The following is a 12,522-nucleotide window of genomic DNA, read 5'->3' as shown; positions in this document are numbered from 1 at the left end:
GCGTTGATGGTAGATTTCCAAACACAGCATTAAACCAATGTGTTAAATTACTACATCAGTTAAAAGACTATAAAATATAAAGCAAAAAATATACCCTGAAGGTGAGTTTGGTAATCTTAGCAGATACATAGATGACTGTGAGAAGTAGGTGCTTGCTCATCTTAGAGCTTATGTTCTCTATATATGAGGATCGCTTATTCCATCAATAGCATACATTAGAGGTCATTCCTATAAGTGAATTTCCTATTTGGAGAGCTTAGTAGTAGTAAGTAGAGTGTAGTATAAAGCCATTATCTGCCCCTGCTGCACTATTTGCCTATAAAGCTACTGCAATGCTTTTATAATTGTAGCCTTGTGATCCGAGCAGAGTGCATCCATTTGGCCTAATGTAATTTGTATGCATGTTACAGAGAGTCTTGAGGACTTTCATCTTCCTTGCTACAATTTATGTTATTAAAATGACTGATCTCTCCAATGTCATGTGCTACTTGTGAAAGATGGGTGATGGGATCTTTCTGTCTTACATATATTCTTAAAAAGATGCATACCTTTAGGATCCTGCTGAATTTACCAAATGAATTTCATGCATTCATATCAAAGTTTGAAAGTAGATTGAATGTAATGGATTTTTTTTTATTCACCAATGAGGCACATCGGACAGGTCTGGTCCATAAGAAGTTAAAAAATAATATGGGTGTATAAATGGACAATGCAGTGCCATGGTGTAGTGTCTATAGTTGCATACATATTTTATTGGAAGGGAAATCTCCTAATAATATGTTCTGTCTTCCTTTGTAGGATACAATTATATTGATACCAAACCAGCAAAATGAAGAAAATGCCATTGTTCAGCAAATCACACAAGAATCCTGCAGAAATAGTGAAGACGCTGAAGGAAAACATGGCCTTGTTAGAGAAGCAGGACAAGAAGACGGAGAAAGTAAGATCTCATGGCAGTGTCAGACTGGGTTTCCTTAGGCCCTCCAGAGAAAATCAATCTTGGGGGCCCACTCTTCATTATCCCCCAGGAAATACACTCTAGAAGCTTTCAAATTGTGGTGTTTTCTGATGGACCTCTGGGGTTCAGTATTGGGTTGAGCCAAGGCCCACCGGAGGATCCTCGGGTACTCTGGTGGGCCAGTCCGACACTGTGTCATGGGACGGGTGGTCTTGTCCCACATGGTGAGATTGGACGCCATGTTGGCTCATTGCTTAGAAATGTTGCCTTACAGTGTTGGGATCTAAAGTTTTATTAAAAGTCTGAATCTCTTCAGAATTCTCCAAAAAATATGCAAATAAGATTTCCAGGATGGGATAAAGAAAAAAAATGTCTCTTTATCTACCTTGTGTAGACTTTTGGTGGCACACTACAGTCACTCAGAGGGGCAGTGGAGTAGTTCAGTGCACAGCAGTGTGAGGACATGTAAACAGTGCAATTTTTTCACAGTCCTTCTACTAGTATCATATTGTTTATAGGTATAATAAAACGGCTCTCCAAGACTGCTACCTTACAATGCCAAAGGCTCTGTGAGACCAAAACTGCTGATAGATTCCCTTTTAATAAACCTGCCCTTCTCTGTGAGGAAATCAGATTGTCACAGACATATACTAGTGGGATAGAGTGAAGTAAATGGCCAGTGTGATGGAGATGGATACAATGGAGACCAGTCTATGCTGTAAAATGCTACTATATAAAATAATATTTGTATGTATGTATATATATATATATATATATATATATATATATATATATACATATATATTTACACATTTTCTTGTGTTTCTTTTAGGCTTCTGAAGAGGTGTCCAAATCACTTCAAGCCACAAAGGAAATTTTGTGTGGTACAGGAGACAAAGAACCGCAGACCGAAACTGTAGCTCAGTTAGCGCAAGAATTGTACAACAGCGGCCTATTAGTGTCGTTGATAGCCAACCTGCACCTCATAGACTTTGAGGTAGGTGTCCCTACTGCTAAATACTGCTTTTCACCTCCATCTTCTACCTAAAGCAAACCTGTACACTAGGAATGTCATTTTAAAGCCTATTCCATGCCTTTGTCAACATTCTGAATTCTGGCACTACTTTATAAAACTTTATTTCCCATTATCTGGCTCCCTGCCAGCAGTGTGTGGTGAGTCCAAATGGGGCAGGGGGCAGCAGCCTGTGTGTTCCTGTGTCTCAGTCTCCTGGCAGGGAGTCTCATTCATACTGCTGCCCCCCTACCTAGGACTCATCCCACATCAGGAAACCAGGTAATGTGAAATAAAGTTATAAAACTTTATTTCACATTTATAAAAAGTAGTTGCAGTTGCTGTCAAAGACATTTTTAAAGGACACCTGTCATCAGGTCTGTGTCACTTGTCCTGTCACTACTACCTGTTGGAGCAGCTCACAAGGATCCCATCCCGGCCTTTATCTAGTTATTTCATACATTAATCATTGTAAAATCATCTATTCTTTATCATGTAAATGAGGCTGGTCACATGGTCAGAGGCAGTGATGTCACCCCTGTTACCCCTACCCTCTCCTCCCCCTGCTCATGTCTGTGTGTAATGTATAGTAAAGCATGGCTAGTGTGTGTGCTGTATCTGCTGACATGCTGCATCCTCCTAATATACAGGTGAGAGACACAGACATCAGCTACACATGAATCTGACATGTTCTGCTGTAACATGGCTGCCTGGAGCTGCTGTATCTCTCCTATACACACACACATGCACACACAGGCTGCAGGGGGCACCAGCACCAGGAAGCACATCATTATACAGCCTCACATCACTGTACAGGCTGTCAGTAATGCACTGGGGGTGTGGCTGTGCCTCCCACTCATGAATAGAGTGGACAGCTTGAATATGCTAATGCTTCATTGGACATTTCACAGGTCATTTACATACAGCTTTAGGACCTCATTGCTTAGGTTTACAGGCATGTAGAGGGACAATAAAGGGATAGAGACAATGCTCTCTAATGGCAGTTTATGAAAATATATTTAGTTTAGGGGGTTATTTTGCATGACGGGTCCTCTTTAAACTCTGCATAGAATAGGCTATTGGAACCTGTCACCAGCAAAAACTGATATAGCTGCTGATAGGTTTTCTTTAAAGTCATGGTGAGTCCAGGTACAACCTGGTAATGTGTGACAGTGTGAGCTAGTAACTGTGTTTTAGGTGCTTGTGTAGCATCTGAAGGGTATGACTGCATGTTATGGCAGCTGGACATGGACACAACTCCATGCACTACCACTTTTCATAACCAGTGAGCCAGTGTTTGCAGCCACACAGCTCCTGCAGTATGTGCTTATATTCATGGAGAGATAGTCACACTCCTTGATTTAAATGGCTTGTCCAACCACTGAGGTGTCATTTGCTGAATGGTGGTTGAATTGGAGTCCCAGTGTGCACCCCCACAGATCACAAGAACTGGGGTCCTTTGTTCTTCCTTTAGACCCCAAATGAACAGAGCAGCCAGTTGCATGTGCACCCTGCAACTCATATTCATATCTGTCAGTTCCATGGAACGTGAATGAAGTGGCAGCTCACATGAGTTCAACGGACACTGTTCTCGTTATGTTTCGTTATGAGTCCCAGAATGAAAAAACAAATGAGTGTTCTGAGGAAAGATGCTCCAGATTTGTTACTTTATGGGAAATACAAGTTTTTATTAACCAGACCTTTCAGGAGAGGTGACTATTTCATTTGTATAGTAAAGTTCTTGTTTTTCTTTGTGAATAATATCTAATATTACATGTTGCAGGGAAAAAAGGATGTGTCCCAGATATTCAACAATATCCTGAGAAGACAGATTGGCACCCGCTCACCCACAGTGGAATATATAAGCGCCCATCAGCACGTCCTCTTTATACTACTCAAAGGGTGAGTTATAAGTCACATTAGAGCAATGCAGGTGATAGAAGTGTTATACAATCTACATTGAGATGTGAAGAGGAATGGGAACGTCGCATTCATGGGAAACATGATTGTTCCTTTCCATTTTTCTTAATAAAATCGTTTGATAGAATTTTAAACGTCTTGACATGACACCAGCATATACCGGTAAGCTTTTCCAGCTAACACACTATCACTTATAAAGGTTTTTATGAGATGACCGATAATCTTCCACATGGTAAAATAACTAAAATAAAACCCAAAAACCATACAAATGTAATCCCCCAGCGCTGCCACTGTAGCAGTAATGTGGCTGCAGTGTACTTGTGTGCTACAACCATTCACTGGCCTCATTGATCTGGTGACATACACTGTTGAGGCCAGTGATATTCTGCAGCGATCACATGATTAGATGTCACTGCTGCAACCAAAAGACCTGCAAAAGTTTTTTTGGGGGGAATAAATGAGTGGTTTTTTTCTCTTTGTTATCTCTTCACAGTCCCTGCCAAATGTTTTGGCAGCGAGTGTCAGTGTGGTAGCGACAATGTCTGACATGTCTGGAAGAATAGTCAGCCTGAGTCCTTAAGAGTGAAGCTCTAATCAGGTGTATATTTCAGAGCCCTTGCTAGCAGAGGCTATCTGATTGCTATAGTGAAGCCAAATATATCCAGTAACCGTATCAAGGATATCTTCTAAGGACCACTTCCAAAAATAGCCGAAATGTTGGAGGATGTCTGAGTGGTGCAGCACCCCATTCGCTGTGAAAGTTACTTGATGGAAGTGCTTCTGTTAATATTTTATTGGCTTGTTAATCATTTATCCGTACAGTTTCCACTCGGCTTGTATCGGAATGCCACAGTTTAGGTATTTGCCCTTATGGTAATACACACAGATCAATACAACTACAAGTGACCTGCAGAACATCCATACAATTTCCGAATGAAAGGTCGGTTATTGTGATTATATGCACTGACACACGGCGAGTGACTATAAGGTCACAGGCCAACGCTTGTTATGTGTCATATCATGTGATCCTGGAGTGAGATCACAGGATTATCGTTTAATATTGCCCAGATGAATGTAATTTATTTTCAGCATCCAATTTAAAGAGCATCTGTCTCCAATTACAAAATCCTGTCACTTTTTTTTAGTTTTTGTTTTTTTATACATTCGTTCAAAATATACGGTACATTGGTGTCTATATGTAAATTAGATGATACAAGCAAGACGGTAAGCGTTCATTATCATAAATCACACAGAGACATACCTCCAGAGAAAATAATAGGTTAGTAAGGGCTCACCTCTAACTAACACCGACATGCATTTGCATTATATTTGCTTCAAGGCTCTGTATGTGTAGGTTGAAGGCATAACATCCAATAACTGGCCGTGTGGCGAATCCGAGAAGACTTTACTGTCTTTAATAATTTCCATGTAGCTTTCACTGCTTTCCTTTACGGAGCGTGGAGCTTGAGCCCTGAGCGTGATGTATTTAGGCAGAGGCACCAATACTAACAGTTTCTATAAAAAGCTGATGCAGAAAGACAAAAATATTTGGGAATCGACAAAAAACTTTCTAGTAAAGTCACCAGACAGTTTTATGCGCCATTCATATTAGAAAATTGGTGGGTTAGCCGTTTTTGTTTTTAGGATTGCTTCAGCTATTAGAAGAGGCTGATCCTGATTTGCAGTCCGGATCTATTTGTCAGCCACATGAGCTGTGCAATCCTACTATTTGCCTGTAAGAATAGCCGGCAGCAGCGCATATATTGTGCAATCGCTGCCGACTCTCTGCGATGCGGCGGCGCCATGCTTATTCACAGCGTTTTATATATATATATATATATATATATATATGTTATATATGTGAATAAGCCCCTCTGCGGCCGTATTGCGGAGAGCCTGCAGCGATTGCGCAATATATGCGATGCTGCCGGCTATTCTGACAGGATACGAGGATCCGATAAGTAAGAGGTAAGAGGTCGGATCGATTCAAATTAACTTTGCCAACCTAAGTTTAAAAAAAATGTCATTGCTAGAATGGGGGAAGATTATGGGGGACATATTTGGTGGGGGTCTTTTGGGGGGGGGGTGACAGGTCCTCTTTAACACTGAAGTCAAGCTCTCCCTGCCCCTGAATCCCTCCTCCCATATGACATCATTCACTGGACTTGCTGGTCAATGATGTCCCTGGGTACAGGACCATCAATTACAGTGGAGGGGGCGTTCTGCGGCAGGGAAAGCCTAACTTAAGTGTTGAATTATCCGTCTCCCTGACTCCATTAAATCACTTTACATCTCATTTCAAAGTAGATTTTCTGGATGATGGGACCACATGAGGCCATGGAAGAAATGTGATCTACAAGCTGCTCAGGAGCTTAATAACATACTGGTAGTGGTTTATCAGGCCAATTTCTGATGACAGGTTCCCTTTAAAGCAACCTTTCTAGAATGTTTTTTTCAGAAATCTATTCCTGCCAATGTGTGATTGGTTTCTTCATGGCTCCTGACACTGAGACAAGCTAAATCAGTCATACTTGAGTCATACATAGTTATTGTGATGAGTAAGTGGCATTACTATAATCCTAGAAGCTTAGGACTTAGAGCTGCATGAAACAGTACAGTTCTTACTTTTACTCACCTATTGTTGACCTATTGAGCTATAGCTTCAATGTGTCACCCTGCTAAATAATGTGACAATAAGGGTGACCTAAAGTAACTGGGCAGGTGTAGCATTATCCCAGCATAGACACCCCCCCCCCATTACTATGATTACATAATCTTTACCTGTATAATTCGGGCTTCACCACACCGTATACTTTATTTAGTCATTTTATAAGTCATCAAACTGGAAATGCAACAATTCTATAATTTTCCTGTTGCTAATGATTGTACGCTGAAGTTTTCCACTAGCTTATTTTGAGCATTTCTAAAATACTGTTTTTAGAAACATATAATTTCTCAGCAAACAAGAACCTGCTGATGTATTACAGCTTCTAATTTTTCTGCTGCGATTTTGTTTCGGAGTGTGATTCATATCATGTTTTTACTGCTGCATACACTGGTATTTGGCAGTAGTATCTACTTTGGGTCTTCTACACGGATCAGCCATATGATTAAAGTCGGGGGGAGTGAATAACACAGATTATATCATAATAATGGCTCCTTTCAATGAATGGAATATATTGGCTGGACAGCCATTATGCCTTCAACAGGGTCGCGGGCACCCTAGCAGGCTCGTAACTACCAGCATAGCAACCAAAGCATCTGCTACATGGCCCAAAATGTCCCGTGAGGTGTATATGTGAGGTGTGTATGCTGTGTGTATACTGTATGTGTGTATATTTACTGTGTGTGTGCATATGCTATATATCTGTATGTATGTATGTATATATGGTGTATATACACTGTATTTGTGTTTATGCTGTATCTGTGTATATGGTGTGTTTATACTGTATACATGTTTGTATATATGGTATGTATATACTTTAGTGTAATTATATATATATATATATATATATATATATATATATATATATATATATATATATATATATATATATATACACACACTATGGTTGTGTATTTGATGTGTATATACAAATGTGAATGTGTGCATATAAGGTGTGCATATGTTGTATGGGGGAGATTAATCATACATCGGCTCTCAATGGGAGTAAGCTGCGGCTACCGACAGAACTATATATACACAGTGAAGAGGACACTGCCTTTCAAAGAATATATACTCAGTTTTTCTCTTCATTAGGAGTTGTATTTCCAAGGATCAATGTTTGGAAAACCCCTTAAAACTTACTTTATAGTATTTACACAGCAGTGTAACCATTACATGTCACCAATGACACGGTCTGGCTTTAGCATTCTCTACAATAGACTAAGATATTTGAGATCTCCAAGTGTGTTGGGAAGGACCACCCACTGGACTCTTAAGCCACGACTGAGCAGTTGTCCTATGAATTGATTACTAGATGCTGATCATGATGACATGATGATCACAGATATGACTACACGATTGGTTTCTTTTAAGAAACCGACTTCACCTAGGTGAATTAGTGAAGATCTAATGTAATTTCAAGAGGACATCGCGCTGTCACAGATCCCGACTGTTAGCAAATTGTGTGTAAGATCAGAGTCTATGTATAGCCAGTATTGCGCACTTTGGCTACAGTATAAGGTTGCCAAGCAACAATGTATCAGTCAGGAGCAATGGAAACATTCGGCTGCTATTTGTACAATAATAATAAAATTTTTCTTATAGGTATGAATCCCCTCAAGTGGCTTTGCATTGTGGGATAATGCTCCGTGAATGTGTCCGACATGAGCCCCTCGCCAAAACCATCCTGTACTCTGAGCAGTTTGAGGACTTCTTTAAATATGTGGAAATGTCAACATTTGACATAGCTTCCGATGCCTTTGCTACATTTAAGGTAAATTATTTAATGCTCTGTTCAGTGTTTATGTAGCTTAAAATAGAACTCCGGACCGAGTGGATTTTCCCAGCTGCGTCATTTCAAGCCATGTTTAAAAGTACAAGGAACACCAAAAAACTGTGGCCCAGAAATCGGCACTGCTGACTTCATTCATAGTGAATCCAATGGATCAATAAATGCCCAAGAAATGAGGTTTAAAAAAGTTGACAATAAATAAATAAATAATAAATAATAATAAATAATATTTATTTAATTAGAATTTTTTTATCACACACATTTTATGTCATGTGGTTGAACTGAAGGGGTTAGTAAGGAGAGCAGACCACTACTACATCCAGTATTTTAGTTTTGAATCCAGCACTGCAAGGTAACAGTGTTTACCAATAAGTTATCACTAGTGCATTAGTGAGTTTTGATGTAGAAGTATGCGTTTCCATGGTGACAGACTACATACATATGCATTGTAGTCTGAGCCTCAAGTCTCATCTCTTTGAACTCTTATTGCTTACTTATTATATTTAAATATATTAGTGCTGGTGTATGGATTATGTCCTTGTATCTCACAGTGGTGGGTATTATTTAATAACTCCTTATTTCCCTTCTTGTCATAGCATCTCCAATGAGAACATGTGCAGAGGTTAACTAGGACAACACAGAACTTTATTTTCACTTGTCTTCTTCCGTAGTTTTTGGTCGTACTTGTAGGATATGTTGTCACAGAGTAGTCACTACGCCCATGGAGTAACTTTGGGTTGGGTTACCACCTCTGGGATCATTTACCATTGTTCACAGTCTCCATAATCCCTCTCATTGTGGTTTGATGGATTCCAAGAAACAAAGAATTGGCTTTGTAACCCTTTAGAGACTCGGAGTCTTGTTTTCATATTTTCTTAGATCTCATGGAATGTCTTTGATCTCGACGGTTTTGATGTAGAAAAACTTTGTTCATTCAGGGTTTCAGAGGGATCAGTGTTTTTGGAATACATTTCCACTACCCTGATTGTTGACCATCAAAAAAAAATGTGGCAGACCCCGTTTAATAATTGTAAAGTGAACCTGCCAAGGCTATTTAGGACTATAAACCAAAATGATTAGTGGAATTACAACAAATAACAGGGCCGGAGGTCCAGCGCCAGTCACTGTATGGTGGCAGACTCTGGTAACAGTGTGAGCTCAGCTGCAATTCCCATGGCTGACCACTGTACAGAGGGCTGAAACTTTGACTCTTTTTTTATTATTCCAGCACTAGGAAGCTGACTGAATAATGAGAACCACTCAAATCTACCACCAAAATCCATCATGATAAACCAGGGATACTGAATCACAGATCCAGGCACTGTGACTCTGATAATCTTCTCATATTTGTTATCCATAGTCTCCTTCTTTCTAAAATCAACTTTTACAATTATGCTGATGAGCCTGAGCACCTACTGTGGTGTTTCCCAGAGTTGCTCTGTGCTGTCAAATCACAGGCTGTTACACTGTCTCACCCTCCCCTCTGCTTCCCCCGTACTGCCTGATGTAACCTCACTTCCGTGCAGGAGGTTTTCACACTCGTGAGGGGAAAGTGCTCCTAGCACAAGGTGACAGCATGTGCAGCTGCAGTACAGAGGGGCTCCTGGAACTGCCCCAGTAGCCTTTCAGGCTCATTAGCATAATCTAAAAAGTAGATTTTTGGAAGGAAGGAGGCCATAGATAACACATATAAGAAGATTATCACAGTGCCTAGATCTACGAGTAAGGGTGCGGTCACACAGTGCTTTCTTGGTCCGTTTCAAAATGGTTTGAAAACGTATGCATTTCAAAAGCGTCCAAGAACGGACTGTGGGATCGCACCCTAAGTGTCCCTGGTTTATCAGGATTGATTTTCATGGTAGATTTCCTTTCATCTATCCCATAGATGGTAATCAATTTCATTATTCTGGGAAATCCCCTGCTCTATGATTCACAGCAAAGTATACATGGACTTTGCTGTATATGTAATCGTGTTCATATAAAGCTAGTTAAGATACTAAGCCCATAGGACGATTTAGTGTTCTCAATAGCATTGGTAAGGGAAGATGTAGGTGTAGTTATACAGACAAATGGGAATGTGAACGTTTTTTGGCACCGAGGTCTGCCTGTATCCTTGCTCCCAAAGTTGGGGTCACTATACAGTAAGGTCTATATTCAGCAATAAAACCTGGCATTGTTCAGTCCGCTCATGTGAATTGTCCATTACCTTACATTTATTTTAACATATTATTCAATGTAATAATAGGAGCTATTTGTAGATAAAAGAGGATAGTGTCCAAGAACCGTGACAAAACCTCCCTGGTTTTCCAGATAAAATGCAGTTTTTAATAAAACAAGGTTGTTCTGTATAATTTCTACATTGATTCTAGATTGAAACTAGTACAGAACATCTGTATGTACGGGTGCGGTCAGCTGCCGGGCCATATCCACTGTGCGTTGTTCTAGAAATAGATTAGCATCTGCTTTCAATTGATCACATCATCTATAAGAAGAAAAAGCAGAAGAACAAATTATAAACTGCTCTGCTACACCTCTGTCCGATTAAGAGAAATAGATAAATGTCGCCCAAACCTGCTGATGGCCAAAATCTAACGCTTATCGGTTATTTTGGGTAATTTTTCAGAATTATCTATTGTGTGTATGGGTCCATAAGGATTGGAGCTATCTGTAGCAGGTATATACTGGCAGCTTGTATCCTGTAGTTATCATTAGTTTCATATCTGCAGGCTTCACATCCTGTTATAAATTGTTCCTAAAATCTACCCCAGGGTGGTGTTACCAGTTACTATGATTCTCCTATACACGACAGACAGATAGAAGAGGAGATCACATAAACAGAAGCAGAATGGAAGACATCATACAGCAGTTCTGAGCAGTGTTGCTGTAAATCTAACACTAGTGAGATGAAACGCTGACTAGATTAGCAGCTTGTGTTCGTCTTATCTAAGAGAAGTGTCTGAAAAGTTTAGACATGGGGTTTTTTTGCACTAAGATACACTACAATGATTCTTATTGGTTTTTAAATGTTGATTTTTGTGTCCCCTACAGCAAAGGAGACAGAGATCATGTAGAGATCTTATGCGCCCCGGCCCATAACAAAGACCAGGAACCCCGCAGGACAAATAATTTGTGTTCGTTTTATGTTTCTACTCAGTAGTGCATTATAATATAGGCGATTTGGGGGGCAGCCCGGGTCCTAAGCCTTCAATATCCACCCAAACCAACCACTAAATTCTATACTGAGAATGGCCTTCACCCATGAATTCCAGACTTGTAGGAGCTATAATATTCATACAGCCCAGGGCCCATGGAAGGCTTAATCCTCCGCTGTTTCTACTATATCTAATCTAAACTTAGGCAAAACCTCGGAAAAAAAGGAAACCCCTTTGGAAGAGATGGGCCCCATATTTGTTAGTAGAAGTTTTTGTGCTTTCAGTCCAATGTTTAAGACATCTCTGCACTTTGGTTCAGGGCCAGAACTTATTAGGAGAGATTAATAAGGAACATAATAGATGTGAGCAGATTGTACATACCTGAAGGATTGCCTTGTATTGTAAATTTGTTATCTGGTACTTAGTAGTCATACACTACAGGGGCTTAGCCGCAGCAGGAATGATTTTCCTTTGTGTAGCTGCGCCATTCTGGAAATGGTATTAAATGTGTTTTAAGTTCCAGTCTGTACTTATTCACAGCCATGACAACAGCTTTATGGTTTTGGGGAAACAAATAAATATGCATTTTCACCTACAGTGGGATTTGAACTCTAGGTTCATCCCAGTTAGGGCGGCTACATGTGTGCGGTCCATAGGATCTGACCAACATATTGCACAGCACAGGAGTCCCTGCTTCTTAAGGAAATATGATGCAAAGAGTCCCTATATGCTGCCTGAACTGCAGCGCCAACACTGTATCTCTTTTGTATACTCTGAGCGTTCCCATTACATATACTGGCAGGCGGAGGCATAGTTGTTGCCTTTGTCTAATCAGTAAATATTGCATATTGTTAAAAAGGCAGAAAGGAAAGAGGTACCAAACTATGTCGTCTTATCCTGCTACCTTCTACTGAGCAAGATAATACGCTCAGCGGAGGCAATAGAAGCCTATGGGGACAGATGCAACATACTGCATCCCTGCTTCAGCCTTGCTTGAAGGAGTACAGAGGGGATGTCACTGTG

The 12,522-nt window shown here is 40.2% G+C and overlaps 1 protein-coding gene across 2 annotated transcripts in view; it reads left to right on the top strand.

Annotated features, from left to right (window-relative positions):
* Positions 1 to 12,522, top strand: part of CAB39L (calcium binding protein 39 like) — a 54,844-nt gene that overhangs the window by 29,272 nt on the left and 13,050 nt on the right. For both annotated transcript variants that reach the window (XM_072134552.1, XM_072134553.1), the window contains exons 2-5: positions 799 to 940; positions 1,791 to 1,955; positions 3,754 to 3,872; positions 8,161 to 8,329. In XM_072134552.1, the coding sequence (XP_071990653.1) occupies positions 830 to 940; positions 1,791 to 1,955; positions 3,754 to 3,872; positions 8,161 to 8,329 (564 nt within the window). In that variant the 5' untranslated portion in view covers positions 799 to 829. The remainder of the gene's footprint in view (positions 1 to 798; positions 941 to 1,790; positions 1,956 to 3,753; positions 3,873 to 8,160; positions 8,330 to 12,522) is intronic.

Source organism: Engystomops pustulosus, chromosome 2 (genome assembly GCF_040894005.1).
Source record: "Engystomops pustulosus chromosome 2, aEngPut4.maternal, whole genome shotgun sequence".
NCBI lineage: Eukaryota > Metazoa > Chordata > Amphibia > Anura > Leptodactylidae > Engystomops > Engystomops pustulosus.
Note: the sequence above shows the minus strand (reverse complement) of the source record. Positions and strands in the feature narration are given on the sequence as shown.